Here is a 26,389-nt window from a genome sequence, read left to right on the forward strand (position 1 = left end):
GAAAAATAAAAAATTAACAAACTCTAGAAAGAGGAACAGGAAGGAAATAAAGAGTAGTAATCAAATTAAATATAACTCAATATATACAGAAATTTACAGCTAGAAAGGAATATATTAAGACAGTAGTGCAAAAATGATAATTGCTATAGATAGTATGATAGTATGATAGTACATGAGATAGTAATTATTTCTTATTATCTCTTAATTATGAGATCGTAAATCAAAATTATGACTTTTTATCCCATAATCATGACTTACTATCTCATAATTCTGATTTACGATCTTATAATTATGACTTTTTATCTCATAATTATGAGACTGAAAGCCATAATAATTTTTTAACTCATAATCATGACTTACTATCTCATAATTCATTTATTTAAGATCTTATAATTATGACTTTTTATCTCAGAATTATGAGTACAATGTCTTACTTACGATCTCATAATTATGACTTTCTAGCTCATAATTATGAGATAGCATGTGACACATCTCAAGTAACGACCAAAACTGAAATGAATTTATGGACTCCCGGAAATGATCATAGTAATAATAAAAAAAAATAATAATAATTTTAAAAAGCTGTAAAAAATATATATATTAAACTGCTGTCCTGTAGTTGCACTTACGTGTCACAGGGGGCGTCTGTGAGTCGGTGCTGACAGTTTCCAGCCGCAGAAGAAGCAGCAGAAGAAGAGTTGCTGTAGTTTACTTGTTGAATGACAGCGGACTGAAGTTTTTTATTTCACAGTTTGGGAAAGACTCAGCACGTTTCTGCGCCGAGTCGCAGCGTTTCTGCGCCCTGACTGTGAAGTTCGATCCGGAAAATGCGGGACCGAACTAAAGAATTAGGAAACGTGAGTTTGATCTGAACGGCTAACGTTAGCGCGAACAAGCTAACATGCTAACAAGTTAATTAGTTCACGGACGTTAACTTCACGTTAACTAACGGAATAAACCGGAATAAGTCACCGAAATAGCGATGTTTAGCTGCTTTCCGTGGCCTGATGCTAACTTTAGAGACGTTTTATTCCCAGCTTCCGTTTCTCCTCACAGGATGAGGGCAGGCCGGGGCAGGGCAGGGCTGCATCTGAGCTCACGTCTCCACTAAAACACAAACACACTCACTGTTGTTGTTTGTTTTTGTGTTTGTTTGGGTCAAATCTGACTCGCAGACTGCCGAGGCTTCAGATGAGGATGAGGAGGGCAAAGCTCTGATGATCAAACCCGGAACATCTTCAGCCAAAGAGGAGAAGGATAACGATGCTTTCTTCAGAAAGGTCAGTTTGATTCTGCAGCTTTTTTTCACATGATCAGCACTGAGCTGTATTATTGTGGATTATTAACACTGGGCAGACATTGCTCTATTTGTATATATTGTGATATGGAAACAGTAAAATAAAAAATTTAAAAAGCTCTTTGGAAATAACTAAGCATCCTAGAACAATCCTGCAATTCAAAAATCATCAACAAACGATCCCAAACATTACATTTATGGAAAATGGAGCAAAAGGCTTCAATCTAACCCAGACTGCTGCTGCTGCTTTCTACGTTTGTTTTGTCAACATTTCTGTCTCTGCTGATCCCAGTCTCCTTGTAGCTGGACTGCCATGAACAACAGGACTCTGATGTTAAACGTAGTCAGAAAATTCACTAGTTCTGACATTTTTTCTTTCTGCCTTATAGTTTTTCTGTCCTTTCTTTGTGCAGTTTTCACTGTGTAATAGATTTAAAGCATGTGATGTCACATGAGATAATGTCAAAAGCGACACAAAGAGGACGACTTGAATTTGTAAAATCGTTGACCTCGGGTCAGACGTGCTGCATAATGGAGGAGGTGTGGCTTTTAAATCACAAAAATGGGCTGATGTTAGTCAAACCACCTGCGTTCAGCCTGACCCATGTAGTTTGTAATAATTAATGGGTTCAAATTATCAAATGAAATAAAACTGAATTACATTAGCTTATTTATTTAATAGCCACACCTCATACCCTCTAATATGCAGTTTTGATGATTTGATGATGATGTTTTTAAATTGCAGTTTTCATTTGAAATTGATTATTTGTTTGGCCCTAGAAGATGCTGCAACTACAGCTGACTCATAACATACTAAAATATATATTTTACATAATCAGTGAAATGTTTTTAAAATGTCAAAACATATGAAGATAACAGTTCACAGTGATGTTGAACAGAGACAACCGGCAAACTCTCCTGTTGACAAACCCAGAACCAGAGGAGTTCTGGTCCTTCTGCTCGATAGATGAGAGAAACTGTTCATCATCCAGTTGAATTATCAACAAAAAGTTTAACTAAATCCTAAAACTTAAATGTCTTCATCCCCTCTTCAGGTGCAAGAAATTCATGAGGGGCTGCAGAGCCTCAAGCGGATGGTGTCTGACCTGGAGAACAAACAGAAGACGGTGCTGGGTGTAGCGCTGCCGGAGGAGAGTACGTATGATCATTTAGAGTTCAGGCACCGATCATCACCATGAAGGGAAAATATGCATGATGATGGCTAGAAACGGCTAAGAAGATGTGAAATATTCAAGTCTTTTACTGTTTAGCCGACAGTAATGAGTTTATGTAGATGACTGCTTATCGTAAGTCTACAAAAACGCAGGTAGAAGCTGGTCAGGAAACGGTTTCTCTGAACCTCTGGCCTCCATATCCATCTTAATCAGCACAGAGGACACTGTCTCATACAGGGCCTCCGTCTCCTGAATACGCTGTTTTCCTCTTCCGTTAGGCATGAAGAAGGAGCTGCAGACTCTCAGAGAGGAGATCAAAACGTTGGCCAGTCAGATCCAGAGGAAGCTGAAGAGTGAGTATTTTATGAGCCAAGTTTTTTAGATACAGAAAGTCCTCGGTTTATGACGTCCTCGACTTACGGCGTTAAGTCGGAACTGGTTCAGTGGAACTAGTTGGCGGGCCGAGCGGATGAATACGTCGTCACGCGGCGCTTTAAGACGGCTTTGTTAACTTTTGCCGCCACATTGGATTATGCTACATTCGCTAACTTCATTATGGCTCCCAAGCAGACGTCAGACTTACAGTTTACATTTCCACCGGTATTTTCCCACCGAGTTGTGTTTCAGCGTGAGCTAGTGACTGTTTTTGTTACTGTAGTTGTACAGATACGTACACTGATCGATATCGTGATTAGGGATAGGGCCGATCCGATCCAGTATCGATATCAGGTTCCGATACCAACGTAATTCACAGATCAGAGATTTCCAATGCATGATCCATGTCTGTGCTTTAACGTTGTCGGCTGAAATGACTCCACAGTGATTCTCTGCTGGCTGCTCTGCTAGCTGGCTGCAAAATGTGGACTGGATTTCCTGAACGGAGGCGTGTCTCGATGAGACGTGTAGTAATGAGACACCTCTGTTCAGGAAATCCATTCCACAGTCTGCAGCCAGCTAGCACACCGCATGAAATATGCATGAAGTAGAAGTCGAGTCTACTTTATGCGAATGAACTGCTGTCCGCTCCGGGAGAACACAATGGATCGCAGCTCCAAACGCACATTCGATGCGGCGTGTGGAGATTCGACGCATTGCCAAACCTTCATCTAATGTCTAAATTAGCCGTCGGTGAACTAAAACAGGACAGATTCAGCTACTGCACAGCTTATTTCTCACCTCAGATGCTTTCAGAAATACTTTTCCCTCAAGTGTTAGTGAAATAAAAGAGAACGTTTGTGGCTGAGCTGCTTTGTTGGTCCGATGCGTCTGCCGGACTGTGAAGCTGAAAGCGGTGTCATGAGATCATGTTGTGTCTCGCTAGTGACCAGACACCATGCGTGTGATTTTCAGATGAGGCGCCTTTACATAAAAACGCATCTAGTGGACACGCAGCTTTACAGTTGCATATTTGTTTTCAGGATGGGATGTTTCCTGTTAACAGGATTTCCTGTTTTTCTGACTTCCTTTTTTGACTTACGTCAGACCTATGTACATTCGTACGTATTGTACTTTCCTGTAGAGAGGAGTTTATTACAGTCTCATAAAATCAACAATAATAATAATATTAAAGCAAACAGAGCTCTGGTAGTGGAATTGTATCGGTATTGACAAATATCCAAATTCAGGTATCGGTATCGGATCTGAAGTGAAAAAATGTGGATCGGTGCATCCCTAATCGTGATAGTTGACATTTTCACTGGAGGTCGACTTGCAGCAAAAATCAACTGCCGTCACACCGTAGGAACTGAACTCTGATGTACGTCGAGGGCTTCCTGTATTGGTTTACTCTAAAGTTTCCTGAATTTCAATCCTCAGTAATCTTTCTGCAGATATTGAACCCAAGAAGGGAGAAGAGGATGGAAAATATATCCCCATTAACGTCCGGATGCAGCGCACGCAGGTAGCCACTTCCCTTTGCTTTTATGAACAGCTTTTAGTGACGATAACCTCCACGTTTATGGGACTTTTCTTTAGCTATATTCTCACTTCTATTCCTAAAATACCAGAATGTTTCTTGAAAATATCAAGCTGGTGTTTGTCTCAGCGTGAAGCCACTTTATTCTGGAAAGAATTGGCTCTTTGTGACGCAGTTTGAAGCGAGAAACGGATTACAGCCCAGCAGGTTAATGATTTCAGTCACATCATGCTGGATCCTGCAGGTGGTTTAATGAGTGAGAAGCTTTTAGAACAGAGGTTACTGATTACGCAGAAACATGGAAGAAACACCGGGGCATTCAGTAATAGTGAAGAGGAAATAGTGAGTCTGTAATTTAAATAATAAAAGTGATTGTAGCGTTTATGCAGAAATCTGTTTTCTAAAATGAGGCCAGTGTGGGTAAATAAATATATGTTTTATGTATAATTAAATTATAGATATTAACTAATAACATCACAGAAGAAAATTATAAATTTATTTACAGGTTTGACCATAAAATGTCTCTACTTTTAACTATATTTAAATCAGCAAAAATAAATGTATATTTTTTTAAAATGTATATTAAGGATTGAAAAATAGTAAGAATTTTTTGAAGCTAATATTTTACGGATTTCCCCGGTTTTTTAAATTATAGATATTAACTAATAAAATCAAAGAAAGAAACATAAATTTATTCACAAAATTTGACCATAAATTTTGGTGAATATTTACTGTTTCTAAATCACCAAAGTAGATATAAAAAATAGTTTTTTTACATTAAGGTTTGAAAAACAGTAATTTTTAAAAATAGTCATTTTCTAAAGCTAATATTTTGCAGATTTTCAGAGTTTTGTTGAATTCTAGTTATAAAAAATGTTTTATCCACCTTGTTTATAACAGAAACAACACAAGATTTTATCCAAATCTCCCACTCAGTTAGATTTTTTTTGGGCTTTTATCACTGACTTTATCCCTAAATCAAAGTTCAAGCCTCAGATGTTAACGTGAAAAGGACAAACATTGTCCTTTCTCCTTCCAGCACGGCGTCTTGTCCAAGGAGTTTGTGGAGCTGATGGGTCACTGTAACACCATCCAGGCCCAGTACCGAGATCGCAACGTGGAGAGAATACAGAGGCAGCTGAAAATCAGTGAGTTCACGCAGCTCATCTGTGGTTTGTGGGCTTTTTCTCTGCTGCTGTCTCAGCGTAGATCCAGGTTTCAGTCTCATGTTATCTCGTTCCTCTGTTACTTTCTGTTTAAAATGACAAGTTATGCTTGTTTGACATGTAGTCTGGTGATGAAAAGCATCTTTCTGAGTCACTGCATTCATTTAGTTCAATAACCAGCGTCTAATTTCTCGACAGTCGACCACAAAAAACAGGATGTGATGTTTCAGGTTCATGGAAAACAGAGCTGTTGCCTCTTGAGTGTTTTCAAAGCAAAAAGTCAAAGTTGTGCAACGTTCCAACCCTCCTGGGTGATGCAACAGCCTGACTTCAGTTTTAGTCAATTCCACTTGGCTTCTGAGAATTTGTGGACACTGTCCGAGTCAGTCTGGACAGGTTTTGAGTCATTTAAGAGAACTTTTGAGTCATTTTTGTCCAATATTAAGTCATTTAGGACAATTTGGGGTTATTTTAGTGAGATTTTGAGTCATTTTTAACAAATTTTGAGTCATTTTGAAGATCTTCTGGCATTGTGGACAATGTCTGAGTCAGTTTGGACAAGTTTTGAGTCACTGTAGATAATTTCAGAGCCATTTTTGTCTAATTTTAAGTAATTTACGACAACTGTTGAGTGATTTTTGTGACACTTTGTAACAGACAGAACTGACCAAGTGAAAAATGTTTAAGAATGACTCCTGCAGTGTGTTTTAACCAGCTCTGCTATAGAGTCTCACACACAGACAGAGGAAGTAGTTTTTTTCTATTTTCATTCCCTCTCCTGCCGCATCTCTCTGATCTTATTTCCTTCTGACTTCAGCTGGCACCAACGTGACGGATGAGGAGCTCGATTCGATGCTCGAAAGCGGCCAGACGGATGTTTTCACCCAAAACGTGAGTACGTGCGAGATGAAGGGAGGCTGAAGCCACAACACAAAGCATCTGCTGCAGCTGTTTCCTACCAAAGATCACGTTAGCTCGAGTTTAGTTTTAACTTTACGCAGTTTGAAATGATTTGCTCTGCTGTCGCCTCTCTGACTGCTCAAACCGGACAACAGATGTGGTAAGAAAACCAAGTGGTGCCCTTAGATCCCCACGTAGCTGATAGTGTGAGGAATCCTGTCATAGACCCTGAAACAGATGCTTCTGTCGTCTAATAAATACGTAATGCACAGATCCTGGTCGACGCTAAAGCCACAAAGCAGGCGCTGAATGAGATCGAGTCCCGACACGATGAGATCCTGAAGCTGGAGAGGAGCATCAGAGACCTTCACGACATGTTCCAGTACCTGGCCATGGAGGTGGAGGCTCAGGTACAGCAGCAACCATCGGGTCCTTCAGGCTGCTTCACGCCACCGACAGCGTTTGATTCTGACGTTTGTTTTTGTCTCCCGCAGGGCGAGATGGTCGACAGGATCGAGAACAACATCAAGCAGTCGTCTAACTACGTGGAGAAAGCAAAGGAGAACACACAACAGGCGGTTATATATCAGCAGAAAGCACGCAAGGTACACCGTGCTTTTATACACATGAGAATGGATGGTTTAACTGGGCCTGTCAAAAATGACTCAAAATCTCTCTAAAATAACCCAAAATAACTTAAAATTGGACAAAAATGTCTCAGAAATCATATATAAGGACTCAAACCTTGTCCAAACTGACTCAGACATTGTCCACAATGCCAGAAGATCTCCATAATGACTCAAAATGTGTCAAAAATGACTTATAACACAACTTAGCAGGTACTTACAATGCAGTCATTGGATTCTTCTTCAGACAATTTCACAATCATTCACACCCTAAGAGTCTTGGGTCTTTGATGGGCCAAAATGAAATGTGATTTTGGGGTGATTCAAATACCTGGAACTTCCCACCAGTCATTAACTCTGAGGAAACCCCATGAATGAGGGTGAAATGTCTTCAAGAGTCAAAAACAGAAGTCCTGTTTTACTGACACTCTTAGGTTTACCATGATCGGGATGACTGGTAAGTCTAGTCAGAAACTTTGTCCCACTTAACGTAAAGAATTAAAAATGGCCACACAGCCTCCGTCACTGCCAGTAAACTAAAGCTGAAAGGTTTCCTGTGTGAGCTGGGAGTAAAACCGGTTTCCTTGGAGGTTTTCTAGACTTACCAAGACCAGAGAACCTGCTGGACAGATTATAAGCACCAAGTCTTTACAGTGAGTTTTTACTTGACCAATAGGTTTCTTCTGGCTGGAAGTCACATAACCAAGTAGCAAAACACAGTAAAATAGTAAATTAAAGGTGCTAATGCTCAATTTGAATGCGTGAAATTCAAATCTTGGGCTTTACTGTGTCCTTTCTGACTTCTCAGGACGCCCTAGGAGGAGCTGGAAAACCTTCCTGGTCCATTTTTAATGTTTTACTTTGAGTTTTGGGCTATTCTCTGCAGCAATCATCAGCTTTTAAACACTTCCTGACCTCCCAGCAGGGCAGCCTTCATGGACTGTGAACCGCAGCGTGCTCCAAAGTCTGAAAGTGTGTAAATGTTGACGTTGGAAATGGGCCACGTAGAACCTGTTCTGCACTAGTGGAGGCCAACAACAACAAACAATGCCACAAATATTTTGCCAATCCTGTTCTCCATCAATTGACGTTTTTGGATTATTTTAGAGAGATTTTGAGTCATTTTGGAGATCTTTTGGCATTGTGGGCAATTTTTGAGTCAGTTTGGACAAGTATTGAGTTATTTAAGAGATTTAAGGATAAAATAAGAAAACTGATTAATTTTTTAACCCGTCTGTCTCTTCCTCTGCAGAAAAAAGTCTGGATTGCCATCTGTGTGGCCATCCTCATCCTCATCCTCGTCATCACGCTGGCCACCACCTTTAGCTAGTGACACAAGCACATTATGGATTCAAAAACTTCCCTTTCATGTAAATACATCAGCCCAGTGGATGTACGGGTGAATTTAATCAGTGGAATCGGTCTGTTTTTACCCCTTTGACATTTCATTTTCGTCTCTTTAACCCCTCTGTCCGCCTAACAGGCTTCTTTTGTTGTGTTCTCTGTTGTTCAAACTCACGGCTTCAGTCTTTCCTGCAGCTCCACTCGAGGCAGCGCTGCAGGTTTTATGTCAGTTTCTCTTCTGCAAAAACAAAGAGCAGGACAGATTGTGAACTGTTACGTCCCTCCCCTCCCTCCTGCGTAAAAAAGAGGAAATCACCTCGAGCAAAAGCACAAAGCAGTATTGAAACCCAACACTGGCGCTGATCATGCTGTACTCAGGAAAACTGTGCGTCGACTCTTGTTGCTTCTGGAAGAATTGGAGATGTAAAGAACAATTTTATAGGCTTTCTTTTACAGGCATATATAGACTAATATAATTGTACATAACCTATATTGCTGGGGATTAAATACTGTATACTATATGCAGATTATTTTTAAAACTTGAAAGTCGTTTCAGACTGATTGCGTGAAACAAATGTAAATAATTTTTTTTGCTTTTTGTGAAATAACTGCCCCCTTTTTTGCTTATTTTCCTCTTTAATTTCACAAAGGTGTCTGAGCACTGCAGCAACAGGCCCAAGGCCGCCTTTTTATTTGTCCTACCAGTTTGTATTTATGATCTGATTGAGAAAAGTTTTATAACGACAACACATAACTATTTTCCAAAACTGTGCCTTCTCCTTTGTATCGAGCCGGGAATGTGACGTTGTGCACTAACATTGCCAAGAAGGGATGGAATGAGTTTTTAATTGTCTTTATAAGCGTCTAAATTCACACATTTGCAGCTGTGAGTCCGGACCTGTTGGCGTTTTTCTTCACCAGTCTGTCACATTGTGCCGTTTAGTTTAATTCTGCAGGTAAATCCTGCGTTTCCTAACCAGAAAATACATTTAGGGACACAAACAGAAACCTGATCAGGCCATGATGTGACAAATCTGTCAAGAATCAAGCTCAGTTCTCACTGAAGTCTCTTTAGAAAAAGGCTGAACGACGATGGAGTGGTGATTCTGCTACTGTGTGAAAATTACGGCTGTCGAATTTGCATCACATTTATTTTAATATAGGTTTGTTTTTAAAATAAAACTGCCATGTTCGATCATTCTGCGTTTGTGTTCTATCATTAACCCGTCTGTGGGCTTGAAAATGTTATTTTTAACCCTCGTGTCGTCCCGCGGGTCAAAATTGACCCATTTTAAAGTTTGAAAATGTGGAGAAAAAAAAATATTTTCAGTGAAACTTCTGATGTCCACATTTTCAACATTTTTGAGAAATCTTTGAACATTTTATCGTGGGGGAAAAAAATGTTAAAAATGTTCCTTAAGAACATTCACAAAAAAATCGACCAAAATCCAGCGAAATTTGCTGGATTTTGGTTGATTTTTATGTGAATGTTCTTAAAGTATTACAAGTTTTACTGATTTATATGTAATCACTATAGATATTTTTAGGATTTTTTTTGAAGATTTTCTCATTTTTTGAAAATATTTACAAGACTTTTCTTGCCAAATTTGGTGGAATTTTTTTTTAATTTTATTTATTTTTTTTTTTTTTAATAAAACTTTTAAGGAACTACTGGAATTTTCTTCCTGAAGGTTTTGCAAATTTTCAGAAATTTGGGGAATTTTTGGTGCCTATAAATGAAGACAACAGGAGGGTTAAAGAAAATGCAAAAATGAAAATGTTTCTCACAGCAAGAAATTGTAAAAACAGAAAGAATCGTCGGCTTTTCAGCTTTCCGACCGTCCTTGAACTGCTCGTGACTTGCTGTTTCATCATGAAAATGAACCGGATCTAAGCTTAAATTTTTTGATATTTCATCTAAATCGCTTTATTCAACTTCCAAAAATAAACAATTTGCACCAGATTCTGTTAAAAAAACGAAAAAATTTGCTTGGAGATTATTCAGGAACTATTCGGCTGAACTGCAGGCTATGTTTACACAAAACACAAAGGAGACGACGCAGGAGATTAAGAGGAAAATAAAACAATTCATCGATAAAATAAATACAGAGACACAAGTTGTGGGAAGATGCATTCAGCATGGTGAAACATCTTTCTGAATATCTAAACCAAATAGAATATTTTTTTAGAGATGGTAACGCCTGCTGACAGTTGGAAAATTGTACATGCCGATTCCACTTTTTTCCTCAGTTTTTGTTCAGTTCAACTCTGCTTTTTCTTTTATGAGTTTTAACATACTTTTGTCAAACGGCAAGAAGGAGACTTGAATTCTCTCTACTTCTAGCCACGTTTGTAAAGTTTCCACAGAGGTGCAGAACTTGATATCGCAGTGAAAATCAAGGGTAATGTACGTATTTTGCATTTTCTCTCGCCGTCGAAGCGGCTTCCTAATAAAGTAAAACAAACCTTCAACACAATGAAAAATGTCAACTAATTTTTGGTCTTTTTATTCAACTGTAATTGTCTTAATTTTCAAGTAAAACAATGTGGAATTACAAGGGATCAAAAGGAATGCAACAAATAAAGAGAGACAAATCAAAAAGTAAGACCATCACCATAAACTACCCATCCATCCCTCGCCAGGTATCACCGCTGCTCAACGAGTCCGAAAGGAAATCGACAATTTACAGTCATCTGGAACTGTACCAGTAATTTTATTCACATATTTCGTCCAAGTATTTTTTTCTTATTACATGAACCAAGAGCAATGAAGTGATGGTGACAAAATTCCAGGTGAAAAATAAACATTAATTTGGTAGCACTGATGCATGGGGTGCTTTTCTGAATGTTTCGCAGGGGAGTTGTGTTGTTTTGTTTTTTTTAAGTTTGTTTGGCTGTTGTTTTTTTTTAATAAGAGAAGCTCAACACCCCTGCTGCTTCAGGTGCTTCACAAGGCAATCTGAGGTTCAAAACCATTTGGCCAAAGAGGCACTCTTTAAATTTCACTAACATTTACTCGCCCTTACAGTATAAATACATGACGACTGTAACTGCCTTTGGGAAGATTGGGAGAGAAAAAAAACGATGGATTTGTGGTGTAAAGCAAAACGCCTTCCGGACAATTTGCAACTTCAATTCATACATTTCTGTAGAGATACATCGGCAAGTACCAATTAATTAAGTTGATGTACAAAACGCATCACCACGCCACAATGTACTCGAGAGCCGAGGGCCACGTTGTCAGATGTGCAAATGAGATATGCAAGGCTGGATCTGAATCCAAATGAACAGAAATCGACGTGGAAAAAAAGGGGCCCAAGCAAAGACAAGCTCCAGCATAGTGCAGCAAAGATCACATTGACAGATCTGTTCTCTTCCTAATACCCTGGAAGAAATAATAAAATATGCATAACTTATCAACTGACTACAAAGAAACAATAGTCAGGACAGCTGACAAAATTTGTCAAAACCCAAGCTTTCTAAAACCTCCAACTTACAATACAACTGGTCACTCAAAAAATTTAAATGTCACACAAATGACTTTTCATGTATAACCCTAACAGAGGGCGCCGTATAATCCCATCTTAACACAGAGGATCTGAGTGTTCCAGTCTTTAATGATTACAGTACATAATGTGAACTAACAACTTGCCTTTTTTTTACCTTTTCTCCTTCAAGTCCCAGCGATGGATTTCTCCACCGCTCTGCCTCTCTGTCTGTTCACGGACGCACGACAATGGCGCCACTTTATTTTTTACTGTCAGTCCAGCATCCCTGAGCCTTCCCCCAGCGTCAATATGTGAGCTGGCGAGGGGACCAGCTCCAGTTAGAAAGGGAGAGGGCCCGAGAGGCAGGGAGGTCCCTGGCTTGTGCAGCACTCAGTTCCCTTGCTTTCCTCAGAGTGCAGACAAAGCAGGAGGTCGTGACATGCTCGGCAACACTCTCGCTTTTCCCTTTGGCACTCCGATCATGTCTTGTTGTGACGTTGCTGACTGGAGGAGGAGCGGGTGCTGGCGGCCGGTGACCGGGCCTGAACCGCCGCGAGTGCTGCGACGCTCCTCAGCACCCGGTCCGGCGTCCCCTCAGTCCCCGAGCTGCTCGTCACTTCCTGCGGGAGCTTCTGAGACCTCCTGCTGTCCTTCCGACTCTCCCTTTGTTGCTTCTCTTTTGTGTCCTGACTCTTGGCCCGCTCGGAGCTGCGCTCGCTGCCGGAGGAGGCGGCGCGTGACCGGGACCCTCGGCGCTCCGTGTTCTGAGAGCTGATGCTGTGGGTCCGTTGGCTGCTGTTGCTGCTGCTGCGGCTCCGGCTGCTGCGTCCGCCGCCGTCGCCCTCGCCGTCGCTGCTCATGCTGCTGCAGGCGCTGTGGCCACGCGATGTAGACTGAGCCTCTCCTTCGCCTTCCTTTGCCCTCGGTGGCTTCCTGCTGCCCCTGTCTTTGTCCTCCGGTCTAGACCTCTTGTACTCATCCTCCAGAGGTGGAACCAGAGAACCAGGACACTGTCTGGTGGAGCGGGACGCAAGGCGGCTCGTCTGATTGGGCGGTACAGGTTTGCTGCCACCGTTCTTGTTATTGGTGAGAGGTACAGAGTTGGTCTGGGGAGAGGCTGGTACACTTCTACTTTTAGGCTTTTGGTTTTTGTCAGAAGGGGAGGCGGTGGAAGTCCCAGCAGCTTTAGCTCCTGAGTCTCTCCGGGTGGTGTGACCCGGCGTGTCCACTCTGCCTTTCATCGCCAGAAGCTTGGCGGCTGCATTGAGCGCCGAGCATCTTTTCCCCAGAACTTCTGGCTCAGGAGGCAGTGGGGGAGCGCTGTTCGTCTGTGGTTTGCTTTCCTGTGGAGACTGAGATCCTGCAGACTTTCTGGTGAGCCTAACAGAAGACGTGTCGCTGCCCGACTCTCCTCCTGTGGATGCGTTGGCGTTGTTTGAGGCATTTCTCTCTGAGCTACGTGAAGGTTTTGAACCTTTCCTTTCCTTGTTGCCTTTTTCTGTCTCCTCGTCTTGCAGCTTGCGCTTGGCTGAGCGAGTCAGCCGGTGCTCCTTCCTGCTGCCGCTGCTGTCAGAGTCGGAGGAGGAGGAGGGAGACCTGGAGCGCCTCCTTCTAGAGACGGTAGCGCTGGCCTCCGTCTCACTGCCTTCCTCCTTCTCCCCACCCTCTTCCTTTTTGTCCTCTGTCCCGGCCTCTGAGGTGACGTCCATCCGCCTCCTCTTGGCAGGATGTCTGTTCTCGTACGTCCTCTTGTGATGAGCGTGGCGGGTCAGTGTGGACGTAGAGCAGCCAGATGATGGCGAGGAGGAGCGTGTCGACTCCTGGCTGCTCTGCCGACTGAGGGACCTTCTCTGATTGGGAGTTTTCTGATCTTCTGTACTTTTCTCCTCAGTTTGTTGCTTAGCTTCTTCTTTCTGAGGATTGGTCTGAGTCTTCGCCTCTCTTCCTCTGTCCCTTCCCGACTCGCTGCCTTTGGTCTCAGAGGAACGCTCCACTTTTCTTCTTTTAGGCTGAGACTTGGAGACGTCCTGCTTTTTGTCATCCTTCTCTTTGCTATTCTTTGCTTCGGCCTCTACAGCATCTACTTCCATTTCCGTCGGCCTGTCCGGCTCACTTTCAGACTCTTCCTGCGTCGGCTCTACAGACTGTTTCTCAGGTAAAGCACCAGATGTGGGAGCAGATGTGGCTGCGGAGGTTTGCACTTGTGGGGAAATGACTGTGCTGCTTTGTGTGACAGACGCAGGAGCAGCTGTGGATGCTGCGACTGTTGCTACGGTAATAGTGGATACTTGTGTAGTTGTGGTGGCAGCAGAGGATTCTGAGGGTGATGTAGTTGTGGTGACTGTTAGTGGAGCTGGTGTGGGCTCTGTGGAAGCTGTTACTGGGGTCTTAGTCTTTTCTGCAGCTGTTACAGGTGTAGAAGAAATGGAAGTGTGTACTTTGGAAGGTGCTGTAGGTACAGGTGGTGGTATTTTAACTGCCTCTGGTTGTGGTGATGAAGTTGCTGCAGCACACGTAGTCGGAGATGAAGAGGACGTCGCTGATGTAGCTGGAGACTTGACAGACTCGGTAGATGTCTGAACCTGTGCAGCCACATGAATGTCTGTTGTTGTTGTTGTTGGTGGTGGTGAGGTTGAGACTGGAGTTTTGGTAGTTGTGACATTAGTCCTTGCTTTGGGTGAAGAAGGTGGAGGTGTATTTACAGTAGGTGGTGCAACATTTCTTACTTGCGGTGTTGTAGAAGTGATGTCAGACGTAGTCAGGCTTGAGTTTGAAATACCTGTTTGTACTGAAGCTGTTGAGCTAGATTGGACTGTTTGTAGTGGAGGTGATGCAGCTGTAAAGGCTGGTTTTGGTGAAGCTGTAGCCGGGCTTGGTGAAGTTGCCGGAAGCTTCTGAGGGGAAGGTGGGGTGGAGGTTGAAGCAGCTACAGCAGAGTCTAGCGGCGCGGCCTTTACAGCAGCAGTTGTTGTGAGTGATTTCACTGTAGTGGTGACTGCTGGTGTATCACTGGCTGTTTTTGATGCTCTAGTTGCAGCTATTGTGGTTGGGTCTGTTGAAGGTGAAGCTGCAGGCAACACGCTGGGCGGAGTGGAAGCAACTGGTGTGGCAACTGTGGTGGTTTTGGCAGAGTCTGGTCCTGTTGTTCTCACGGGTGCCGATAGTGAAGAGTTTGGCTCTACGACAGCCTCGGAAGCTGCAAATACCACAAGCGCTGGTTTGTCACCCGCAGCGGTCGATGGCACGGTGCTGGCAGGTGGTGATGGAGCTGTGGCAGCGACTTGAGTAGTGGCACTTGTGGACACACTGACGGAGGACGTGGTGTCTGTAGCAGGAGCTGAACTAACAACCTCGGTAGAAACAGCCACAGGTAAGGGTGAGGTTACCTGATCTGAAGCTGATACTGATGTGGAGTCTTGATTTGTCTTTGCTGCAGGGGCTGAAACTTCAGTCTTAGTGTCTGTTTCCTCAGCTTTGGTTGACTCTGAGTCCAGACTTGTGTTGAAAACAGCAGCAGGAGTCTCCAATGCGTCTGCTGCCTCTGTGCTAATATCAGTTTTTGATGTAGCAGATACATCAGAGATCTGTTCTTCACCAACAGCATCTGCAGTGGTGACAAAGTCTTTAGGAGGACGACCTCTTTTACGTTTGGGGGACAGTGTAGGGTTCCCTTCCTCACTCGGTGAGGTGGGCTGTGGTGAAGGAGTTGTTGTTGTGGTGCTGTCAGTCTCAGATATTCTAGGGGGAGTCTTAGGGGGCCGGCCCCTTTTTCTTTTCAACGGAGTTCCAAGTGAGTTCATACTGGACTCTGCAGAGGCTGAAGCTGCGTCTTTGCTTGGTGGCGTGTCGGTTTTCTTGGACTGGCTCCCTCCTCTTCCTCTGCCCAGCAGCTGCTCTCCCAGCTGAGCAGCCATGCGAGATTCAGTTTCCAGCCTGCGTCGCACAGGAAGGTTTCTCAGCACAGGCATGTCAGGGGAAAGATGAGGTGGAGAATAAGGAGGATAACCTCTGACAGGCTGTGGCTGCACAGCTGGAGGTGGGGTAGAGTCTTGGTCCTGAGGGGATTTGGTAACAGTCGCTTTAGATTTTCCATCAGGGCTCGGTGATGCATTGTCTTTGTTTGATTCGTCAACGAATCCAGCAGCGTTCTCCTCCACGACTGCCTCCTCTGAAGAACCTCCACCTCCAGTGCCGCTTCCTCGCCGCCTCCTCCTTCTCGGCTCCTTCTCCTCCACCACTGTGACCAGCCTGCCTGGGAGCTTCCGCAGGACTTTGGCTGAAGGTGAATCTTCAACTAGGCCCCGCAGGACTTCATCGTCTGCTGACTGACGCTTACGAGGCGACCGGGAGCTGGTGGAGGGAGGAGACATGGCGCTGTGGTCCTTGTTGTCCTCATCTTTTGTCTGATGCTCCGCTGGGCAGATGGACTCAAGCAATGACTCAGAAACTCTCCTCTCATTCTCCACATCCTTCTCCTCTCTGCCTACTTTGGAGGTCTTGTCGTCAGTCTCCCCAGAACTCTGGTGTTTCCCTCCAGGAGGGGAGCTGGTGGGAGGGGAAGGCACTGGACTGGGATGGGAGCGGTTCGGCTGAGTTCTGGTTTTGACCGTCTGGTGATCTCTGGCGGGAGATGATGCTTTGGAGGATTTGGAGGAATCCTGAAGCTTGCTTGATGAGGAGGTTCTGGGATGGTCTGAGCGGGACAGGGTGGTCAACACAGTAGCAGCGTCTTTGGCAGCTCCTCGTCCTCTCAGGCCGAAGCGGAGTCTTTCAGGCACTTCTCTAGGGGTCGTGGGCTCCGGCTCCGTTTCAGGCGAAGCTCCACGAAGTCGGCCACTGGTCCTTGTCGAGGCGACGGTCTTCTCCTTGGGCTTACGACCACGACGGGCCGGAGCTGGCTGAGCAGGCTCTGCAGAAGCTGGTGCCGTCAAATAGTCGTCCTCATCGTCATCCGATGAAGCGTGGAGTTTGAGGCCTTCCTCCTTGGCCTGGTCCAGACCCTTCCTGGCAGCTTCAACTTGCTCCTGAACACACACAAGCAGAACAGTTTATTACATTTATGCAGCTATGGATGTTTAGAGTTACAAAACATTAAGACCGTCTTAATGTTTTTCTTCATTTGGTTCAAGTTAAAGTAGTAGTAGGTTATTATTCTTGAAAATATGCTTTAGGTTTACAGTTTTAATGACCAATCCTATACACTTCAGACTCAAACTTCCAGAATTCTATATAGCTTTTTTTCGATCATGTTCAACAAATAAGTACTAATAGCTTGATGTTTAATGTGTAGTTTTAAAATCAAGCTGTTGACAGATATGTTACATTCTGACTGCCTATATGTGATTTTTTCCCCCCTTAGATTATTGAATAAATAGTACTATATTATTGGTCTTATAAAAATAAGAACATAAATAAGTTTACTTTATCACCGTGTCCATGGAAACAACGATGAATGCTGCCATAAAAGTATGGTTTCCTTATGCAGGAAAGACAAGTTCAATATTTGATCATTTGTGATGCTATACATGTATGCCTTTCAAAGATACTGTGGCGAACAATATTGTCGATAATGTTGTTGATGGTTTTCCTGCTCGTGTCATTGATTTATTCTTTGAAACTCTAAAACTCATATTTCGGAAACAGAATAAGGAAAATAACCTGAAAAAACTTTCAGTGCTCTCTTTTGATATTTATCAAACCTGGAAATTACTAACGTCAAATTCCACAGTTCCTTATTGCAAAAGAATCCTGAATAATTAACCGTGTCCATGAAAGTAAAGTTGAATAAACCTCTCAGGCAAAACCAAAATACTGCATTGCTCTAGACTGCATTTAGAAGCGTAAAGGAGTAGTCAACGGAGAGAATTACTGGACAATGATGTGACGGTTGAGTCTGTTCTCAAATGTGAAGCTTTGCTGCTTTTCTTGTTTTTAATGTGACTGAAAACTGAATATCTTTAGGTTTTGGTTTGTTGATCAGAAGAACTCAGAGCTGATTCACTATTATGAGACAGTTTATGGATTAAATAACTATTTATAACCTATAAAACATTTCAGATAACCCCTCGTTGCAGTCCTGATCCTTTCAATTCACTATTCTTTGAGAAAGCTGAGCTGATGAGGGAAATAAAACAAAGCAAAGGTGGAAAGCATGGCCTTACCTCAGCCTGCTTCAGCTCTTCTTTGCATACATCTTCTAATGAGGCCTCCAGGAAGTTCATGGCGTAGCGTTCGATGGGAGTGAGCTAAAGGTAAGCAGAGAATGTGGTGTTTTTAGTGAGTATAAACAAACTGTGTAATTCAGACACACAGCTGATCCTAAAGGCCTCTACATACTGTGCAATTTTAACAATCTTATAAGTTCACAGCTTGCTACACTGTACAACAGGAATCTAATAATCTTTGGGCACGACGTGAAGTTTGCTCTGTGCAGACTGAATGATGAAAATGCAGCTGAATCTCAGCCTATGATGTACACGAGAATAAAACATCACCAGCAAGTGCCATCCATCCATGAAAAATAAACAACCGAAGCATAAATGGAGCTCCTACAATCACAGGAAACTAGAAAAACATGTACGGAGCTCCTACAATCACAGGGAAACTAGAAAAACATGTACGGAGCTCCTACAATCACAGGGAAACTAGAAAAACATGTACGGAGCTCCTACAATCACAGGGAAACTAGAAAAACATGTACGGAGCTCCTACAATCACAGGGAAACTAGAAAAACATGAACGGAGTCCTCACCCTGCTGACATTTTTGTGTTTGGAGAGAAATCTCAAAAAAAGGAGGAGGAGGAGAACATGGACGCAGTTGTGGCTCGGAAAGACAGGTCAATTTGGGATGCCAATTTTACAAAGGGAACTTGAAGTAAGTACTTTTTAGCATCTACTAGCATTTTATGTTAGCATTTACTGTTATGGTCTCTCATTTTCCAACAAAATACACTTCTTCTTTGTTTAAATCGCACATACTTGTTTTGATGCGTTTTGTCGCCGCAAATTATCTATTTGGGTTTAGCTCCACTGTGGCGCTGATCAGTACCTCATTTCATCCTGCATTTCTATTGGTTAGTTAGATGTCGTAGGTCGCAGCAGCAGTCACGCTGTGAGATGATCACCCCAAATTTATGACACTGTCAGAATTTTATGGCAGCTTGTCTTTGGTCATAAGACCATGACAATGGCCGTCCCTGAACCTGTCTCACAGTGTGACGTAGGACCAACGGTTTAGAGCCACGACCAAAGATATCGCCATCATTCTCTCACCATTGTTATCTTTCGTCTGAGACGGCCGAAAATCACACAGTCTGTAGAGGCCTTAACTGTAATGCTAACTGGCAGCTATACAACAACGTTTCTGTTCATAACTGAAATTATATCATACAGACAGATGTGTCACCCTGGACTTCAACGAATCCATCAAGCTTGTTTTATGCTTGCTGCGTCCCTGAGGTCTGTGCGGACAAATTACGTCATTTTAGCAGCCACGCCCCCTCACATGGCCCTTCTCAAGTGGAAAATTTCCGCCTCATGCACCTCCAAATTTTTCTAACTACGCGGACGGAGACATGCGGAAAACTGGTGGAAGAGCAGGAGCTCCTAGCAGCAGAAGTTCAGAAATACAGCCATTTATACGATTCATCACACAGAGATCACCTTGGTAACCCGGTTATGGACAATTCATGGTGTGAAATTAAAACTGTTGCAATGCAGTTACTTGGTAAAATGCCATGCTGTAAGTGGTGTAAACAATGGCAAACTTCCTCTACTTTAGTTTAGTTCTGTGGTAGACGTGTTTGCGATACACTGCCCCCTGTAGTTTGGGACCAGACGCCGCATGGAGTATAAATAGTCACACAGTCTCTGGAGCGGATTTCCAAGCGTCTTGTTTCTGCGTGGCTCCTTTGTGCGGAAAGCATAACCCAGCCTTCAGTCACAGAGCTGCAGTTTTACCCACCTGCTCCACCAGAGCAGCGATTTCCTGCTCGGCTTTGGAGAGCTCCTCCACCTCCTCCTGCTCCCCTCCGTCGTCCAGCGGTATGTTCTCGTTGAACTCCGCCAGTTCGGCCACCTGCTCTGCTTTGGCCTGCGAGGCTGCGACGATGTCCTCCTCATCCTCGGCACGGCACAGCGCCTGCAGAACGCCAACAAATACTAAAGTCGTATAAAATCTGTACGCAGGAGTGTGCATTTCGGATTAGGATATCATTCAGTTTATATCTGATGGTGTTCAGCTAAAAGCATGTTTCCTTTTTGTTAATTACCAACAGGTAGGTGGTAAATATGCATGAATCTAACCTGCTCCAGAATAGTGGTGCTCTGTTTGTTTACACCTTCCTCCTCCTCAGCTTGAGGCACCGACAGCTCCACCGCCACCTCTCTCTTCTCCCCGTCGTTCACGTCAAACAGCTCTCGGATGGTTTGCTGAGGAACAAAGTGACCATCAGTAACACATTTAGCACAAGCAAGACGATTTTATGACAAAAAAAAAGGAAATAAAAGGTACTTCAACTGCCTGTTGCCATTATCACTGCAATAAACTCAAAAAGACTAATAAGAAAATGTCGCCATGTCAGTGTCCTTCAAAAAGCACAAGTGGTATGAATATAAAAGACAGATCTGACCAAATTTAACTAAAGGGAAAGAGAGGTTGGTTTGTGCTTCTGCAATGAAATAACATTTCTTCATGTGGTAGCAGAGACTGCAGTCAGTTAGGCAGCTCAGTCATCAAGGACTCACACACATGTTTGTGTCTGGATAAACCCAATGATTCATCAGCACATGATTAATAAGCCAGAAAAAGAGACTTTTAACAGACCATTTAGAAAGAACGGAGAAGCTAATACGGTCCGTTGAAATACATTTATGCCTAAAACTGTAAATAAATTACCTGTTTGAAGAAGGCGGTGGTAAAGTTTCCTCCTTCTATCGCCATATCTCCCAGCATCCTCTTCTGGTTGGCTTTCTTTAAAATGTTCTCCTCCACTGTGCGCTCACTGATCAGCCTGAAGAGGAACATAAAAACACGCAGGTTGTTGAAGTCACATTTCCAGCAGCTGTTTTGATCATTTCAAGCAGAAAATTGTGAAACAAAATGTGACAATTTGTCATTTTTCTTTGCTTTAAATGGAAACAAACGGAGCATAAGGTTTGACATTGACCCAAAAAGTGTCGACATCAATACACATATTTAGATTTGTCTTAAATGCATCATTTAATTGTAACTAATGCTTTTCTTCAGTATCACGATCTAATTGCAGCATCATAATATCAGCTATTTTTGGCTTCTGTCATTTATGGGCTGTTTGGATCATGTGGAAAAACTTCTGATTATCCCAGAACAAAAAGGTAGCCCCCAAAAAGGTGAGATGTACCACACAAAGCTACAGATTTCTCTGTAAAAGCCTGATTTTTAGATGAATCAGAAAGACGTGCCTTATTTTTATACATTCCTTAAATGACAGATGTTAGAACCTGTACACTATTTTATTTTATTTACTACAGATGCATTAATTTAAATCCTGAACAGATGAGATGTTAGTTTCTCTCTACGAAACACAGCAATAACAAACCATCAGATGCTGAAATCATACCAGAGAAATGGTAAGTTCTGTTTTAAGAAAAAATTGTCAACTGAGCCTTGTTGGTTTTTAAAAAAAGATGACTTTTGATCACTTTTTGCAACATTTCAATTATATACGACGGACGCACTAGTACCTAAAGAGAAAACAGACAGGAGCTTTTCTGGAAGGTGCATCAACAAAAAAGGCAAAACTATCTGCTCAACCTTTGTTAGCCTTTATAGCTGCATTATACACTCACAAAACTAAAAAATAGAATGGATTTAAATTAAATGGTTGATTAGATTTTTTGGAGGAAATTAAACTTTTATATTTAATGACTAATCCGTGAAATAATTGATAGAAAATGATCATTAGTGGCAGCTCTAATATTTATCTATGCTGAACACACATAGTTCAGATCTGTTAGCTGGATCATGGGGAAGTTGGGCAGATTTTGTGATTTTCCTTTAAGCCGCTGTAGTCTTCATGTTGTCTGTGTCACACTTCATTTGTTTTTTTTACCCTTTGGATCATTATTGCCATTATAATTTTCTTTCTGAAAATCATTTCTACAGGTGGGTTTTGTGTGTTCTTGGTCCATCTTAGAACCAAACATGATGAGTGCTTTGAGTTCTTTTGTTCAGATAAATGATTAGATAGATGTTGATTACCTTCTTGACAGTTTTGGCGAAAACTTTTGTCAGTGAGACACTTCTGAAGAAGGTAATCAACATTTATCTAATCATTTTATGTCTGAACAAAAGAACTCAAAGCTACTGTATTAACAAGAAGACATGATGAACGTTTCTGAGCTATAATGAACGCTTGTCTTCACTTCATTTTAAAGACAGATGCTGCTGCGGTTTTTGCTGGTGGAGGTTCTGGGTTTAAAATTTGGAGTCTAAGTTTTCATTGTGGTGTAGATGTTGTAATCTACACTAACGTTCAAAAGTTTGGGGTTACTTTAAAAGTTAAAGTTGCTCTGTATTAATTAAAGTTACTTCATATTAGATAATGTTGCTCTACATTAGTTAAAGTTGCTCTAAATGAGTTAAAGTTAACGCACTACCGTTCAAAAGTTTGATTTCACTCAAGCAATGTTTTCCATGAAAACTCACACTTTTATCCATGTGCTACATAACTGCACAAGGATTTTCTAATCATCAATGAGCCTTTCAACACCATTAGCTAACACAATGTAGCATTAGAACACAGGAGTGATGGTTGCTGGAAATGTTCCTCTGTACCCCTATGGAGATATTCCATTAAAAATCAGCTGTTTCCAGCTAGAATAGTCATTTACCACATTAACAATGTCTAGACTGGATTTCTAATTAATTTAATGCTTTCTTCATTGAAAAAAAATGCTTTTCTTTCAAAAATGAGGACATTTGTAAGTGACCCCAAACTTTTGAACGGTAGTGTATTCTTATTTTGTGATATAAAGTTATTAAAAAAGCGTCACCTGTAGATGTGAACATCGCGGGTCTGGCCGATACGATGGCAGCGGTCCTGAGCCTGGGCGTCCATGGTGGGGTTCCAGTCGCTGTCGTAGAAGACAACGGTGTCGGCTCCAGTCAGATTAACACCAACACCTCCACTGCGAGTCGACAAAATGAAGCAGAAGATGCGACGATCTGCGTTGAAGCGCTCCATTAGGGCCTGAGGGAGAAAGAACGAAGGTGCACAGAGAGTAAGCATCAGAGACAGCAGAGCAGAGCTGTCTTTGCTCAGGAGTGAAATGCTGTCAGTACCCACCTGTCTCTGCTCCACTCGGGTGCTGCCGTCCAGACGGAGGTAGATGTGTCCGTGGTAGTTGAGGAACTGCTCCAGCACATCCAACATGCGTGTCATCTGAGTGAAGATCAGCACCCGGTGGCCTCCTGTCTTCAGCTTTCGCAGCAAAGTGTGGAGAGTCTGAAGCTTACCTGCACACAACCAGGTATAGAAATTATTTAGGAAAACCGACTCACACAGGAACCGAAAAAAAAGAAGGATTTGGACTTTTAGGTGTGAAGCTTTTCTAAATCACGTGTTTTATCACATTATACCTGCTCATTTTAGTCACTCAGGGCCAGAAGATGTTCTACAGATTCACAGATAAATATGTAACTTAAAATAAACTAAATTCAAGGACAAATCAACAAAACAAAACAAGGTAGGAGCACTTTAACGGGGTATTGTGAGCCTGCTGAGCAAAATCTGCAGGTCTGATCCCTTACATTGGATGTTGAACTGTTACAGAACTTCCTGTAGCAAAAAGGCATCTAGACCACTCACCACAATCGTACTGTATGAGCCTCAGGTCGGGGAACTGGGTCCTCATGTAACACTGGATGTGGTGGAGGCTGCCGGTGAGCGGAACAACTTGTGTTGACAACATGGAGGAGAAAACCGCCTGCTTGTGGCTCAGAGAGGGAGGAGGATGGCAGCAGTGCATTGAGATCGGAGGAGCCTCCACTGGGGGAATCACAAATGTAAACCTAAACGAAAAGAAGAAAGCTCGTGAGTCTTTTCCTTCAGTTAAAGCTCTTGCATCAACAGGGAAACTGATTATCTACCTGTCTATGATATCAGTGAGCAGCTCCAGCCGCTCCTCTATGCTGTGGATGGCCTCTCTGACGGCGTGGCTCTGAAACCAGTAGTCGTGTTTGTTTTGCTGCTGTGCGTACAGACAGCTGCTGTGACCCGAGCGGCTCCAGTCCGGCTGAGAGCTCAGGGCGGCCGGTGACGGACGAGGGCCGGGCAGAAAAGTCAGGAAGTCCAACACCTCCCGACCGTACATGGGTTTTGCCCCACAGTGGTGCTCGTTGACTCGAAGGATAAAGTCCAGCCGGCTGTTGCGCTGCTGTTTGTGGCTATCTGCCAGCCATGACTGTTGAGGGAGAGAGATGTAAAAAGACAGGCGAAGAGCTGGAACACAAGCAGCTAAAAGGGCAGTAATTGTGTGCCTTTATATCGTAAATAATTGAATAAACATCTGTAATTGTTTTGGCCACATGGAGGCAGTGGAAACAAGCGGTAAACAGACCTTTAACCCTCCTTTTGTCCTCATTTATGGGCACCAAAAAATATTGTTTACTTGTCTGGAAAAAAAATCCAAAAATTCAGCAAAAAAATTCCCCAAATTTCTGAAAATTTGCAAAACCTTCAGGAAGAAAATTCCAATAATTCCTCAAAAGTTTCCCTTAAACGTTTCATTTTATAAAAAAATCCCCCAAATTTGTCAAGAAAATTCTTGTAAATATTTTCAAAAAATGAATCAAAATTTTCCAAAAAAATCCTAAAAATATCTAAAGTGACTCCATATATATCAGTAAAACTTCTAATATTTTCTTTCAACCAAAATCCAGCGAATTTCGCTGGATTTTGGTTGATTTTTTTGTGAATGTTGTTAAGAAACATTTTTATCATTTTTTTCCACCAAAAAATGTTCAAAGATTTCCCAAAAATGTTGAAAATGTGGACATCAGAGGTTTCACTGTGAATTTTTAATTTTTTTCTGTGTCCTGTGGTCAATTTTGACCCACAGGACGACACGAGGGTTAAAGATAATATGACAAACTTGGCAAACAGTTTCTTATTTACACAGAGAAACATTAATTTGTAGTCATGTCTGTGGCCAACTGCTGAATGCAGCCCAATTATATATATTTTATCTCTGTATTTGAGCTTTACCAGCTCCTGATAAAAGCGCCACTATGTTGTTCACCAGCTGCTAACAAACTCTATCGGTCTGCTGTTTGATGCTTTCGTTTTTTAACAGCTTTTCCGCAGTAAACACCCAAAAATTGATGCTGTAAAAGCAACAACAGTGAACCAAAACAGTAAAATTGCAGCTGGACAGTTAAAAAAACAAGCTGAAATTCAATATAGGACTTCATGAATCCAAGGCTGCACACTGAGTTAAAAAACTTCCTGTTGCCTCATTACTTAAAGCAGCTGCTTACAGTGTTATTTCAAATACAAATATTGATTATAGAAGTGCTAAATATAGAGAAATGTAAGTATTCCGGCATGTTTTATCTGAGGTGTGTTAGTGGTGAGAAACAACCTGCTTTCTGGAGCTGCAACTAACTATTATTTTCACTGTCGATTAATCAATTAATTGTTTGATATATGAAAAAGGTCAATCAGTGTTTCCCTGAGCTCAAGATAACTCCCTCAGATGTTTTGTTTTGTCCAGAACCCAAAGAAATTCAGTTTACCATCATAGGAGGAAAGAAACCAGAAAAAATTCACATTTGAGAACTTGTTTTTCTTAAAAACTGATTAACCAATTATCAGAACAGTTGTTGATTTATGTAATTAGCTGAGCACTAATTGATGAATCATTGCAGGTCCGTTGCTTACCATGTAGAAAGGGGAGCGTGGAGGTGGGCAAGGCATCCTCCTGGGTGGAGGGCAGGCTTTTGCACTCAGACTGGGCTTTGACTTTGTGGTGGCTGGTGTTTGACTGCTGCTGCTGTTGTCCCGTGTTGCTGCTGAAGTCTTGGACGTAGAGGATGAGGAGGTCACCTGAGCTGGAGCTGAGGAATAGAGACAAGAAAGCAAAGCACAAAACATGCCTGCTGTAAGTAACATGGTTCACTTTGAAACAGTTTATTCCTAAAATTCAAAGTTCTGGCTCATTAATTTAGCCTTTTTGTGGAAAATCTGTATCTGACCGATTTTTTTATGGCTTAAAATCTGTCTGAAGGGAATCTTAACATATGCTAAACCAGTTTTGATATATTTTTGTGTGACTGTCAAAGCTTTCCTGCGCATTTCGTCTTATATGACATGGCATACATCTAAGCAGATTTGAAAAAATCAAGTAGGACGGTAGGGAGGATAAATTCCTACAGATTAGTTGCAAAAGCTCTGCGTGCCATGCATGCCTGCTCACAGCGTCATGAACTACAGCTC

At 42.3% G+C, this 26,389-nt stretch overlaps 2 protein-coding genes across 3 annotated transcripts in view; one reads left to right on the forward strand and one right to left on the reverse strand.

Annotated features, from left to right (window-relative positions):
- Positions 1 to 670: 670 nt before the first annotated feature.
- On the forward strand, positions 671 to 9,621 carry stx4 (syntaxin 4). The gene is made up of 10 exons (XM_023298602.3): positions 671 to 857; positions 1,176 to 1,280; positions 2,353 to 2,452; positions 2,751 to 2,825; positions 4,302 to 4,372; positions 5,427 to 5,535; positions 6,371 to 6,444; positions 6,726 to 6,863; positions 6,948 to 7,058; positions 8,332 to 9,621. Exons 1-10 carry the CDS (start codon positions 828 to 830, stop codon positions 8,407 to 8,409), a joined length of 891 nt encoding a protein of 296 aa, XP_023154370.1. The 5' UTR covers positions 671 to 827; the 3' UTR covers positions 8,410 to 9,621.
- A 1,288-nt stretch (positions 9,622 to 10,909) lies between these two features.
- The window catches only part of srcap (Snf2-related CREBBP activator protein), a 43,365-nt gene continuing 27,885 nt past the window's right edge, over positions 10,910 to 26,389 (reverse strand). For both annotated transcript variants that reach the window (XM_023298646.3, XM_023298645.3), the window contains 10 exons: positions 25,835 to 26,010; positions 24,043 to 24,356; positions 23,762 to 23,964; positions 23,240 to 23,409; positions 22,947 to 23,143; positions 20,809 to 20,923; positions 20,217 to 20,342; positions 19,876 to 20,052; positions 18,073 to 18,156; positions 10,910 to 16,935 (listed from right to left, as the gene is read on the reverse strand). In XM_023298646.3, the coding sequence (XP_023154414.2) occupies positions 12,391 to 16,935; positions 18,073 to 18,156; positions 19,876 to 20,052; positions 20,217 to 20,342; positions 20,809 to 20,923; positions 22,947 to 23,143; positions 23,240 to 23,409; positions 23,762 to 23,964; positions 24,043 to 24,356; positions 25,835 to 26,010 (6,107 nt within the window). In that variant the 3' untranslated portion in view covers positions 10,910 to 12,390. The remainder of the gene's footprint in view (positions 16,936 to 18,072; positions 18,157 to 19,875; positions 20,053 to 20,216; positions 20,343 to 20,808; positions 20,924 to 22,946; positions 23,144 to 23,239; positions 23,410 to 23,761; positions 23,965 to 24,042; positions 24,357 to 25,834; positions 26,011 to 26,389) is intronic.

The sequence above is a fragment of the Amphiprion ocellaris genome, chromosome 18 (genome assembly GCF_022539595.1).
Source record: "Amphiprion ocellaris isolate individual 3 ecotype Okinawa chromosome 18, ASM2253959v1, whole genome shotgun sequence".
NCBI classification, from domain to species: domain Eukaryota; kingdom Metazoa; phylum Chordata; class Actinopteri; family Pomacentridae; genus Amphiprion; species Amphiprion ocellaris.

Coding starts and splice junctions, on each gene's coding strand:
- stx4 (XM_023298602.3), top strand. CDS start 828: ATGCGGGACCGAACTAAAGAATTAGGAAAC. Junction 5,536..6,370: donor ACAGAGGCAGCTGAAAATCA/GTGAGTTCACGC, acceptor TTCTGACTTCAG/CTGGCACCAACGTGACGGAT. Junction 6,864..6,947: donor CCATGGAGGTGGAGGCTCAG/GTACAGCAGCAA, acceptor TGTCTCCCGCAG/GGCGAGATGGTCGACAGGAT.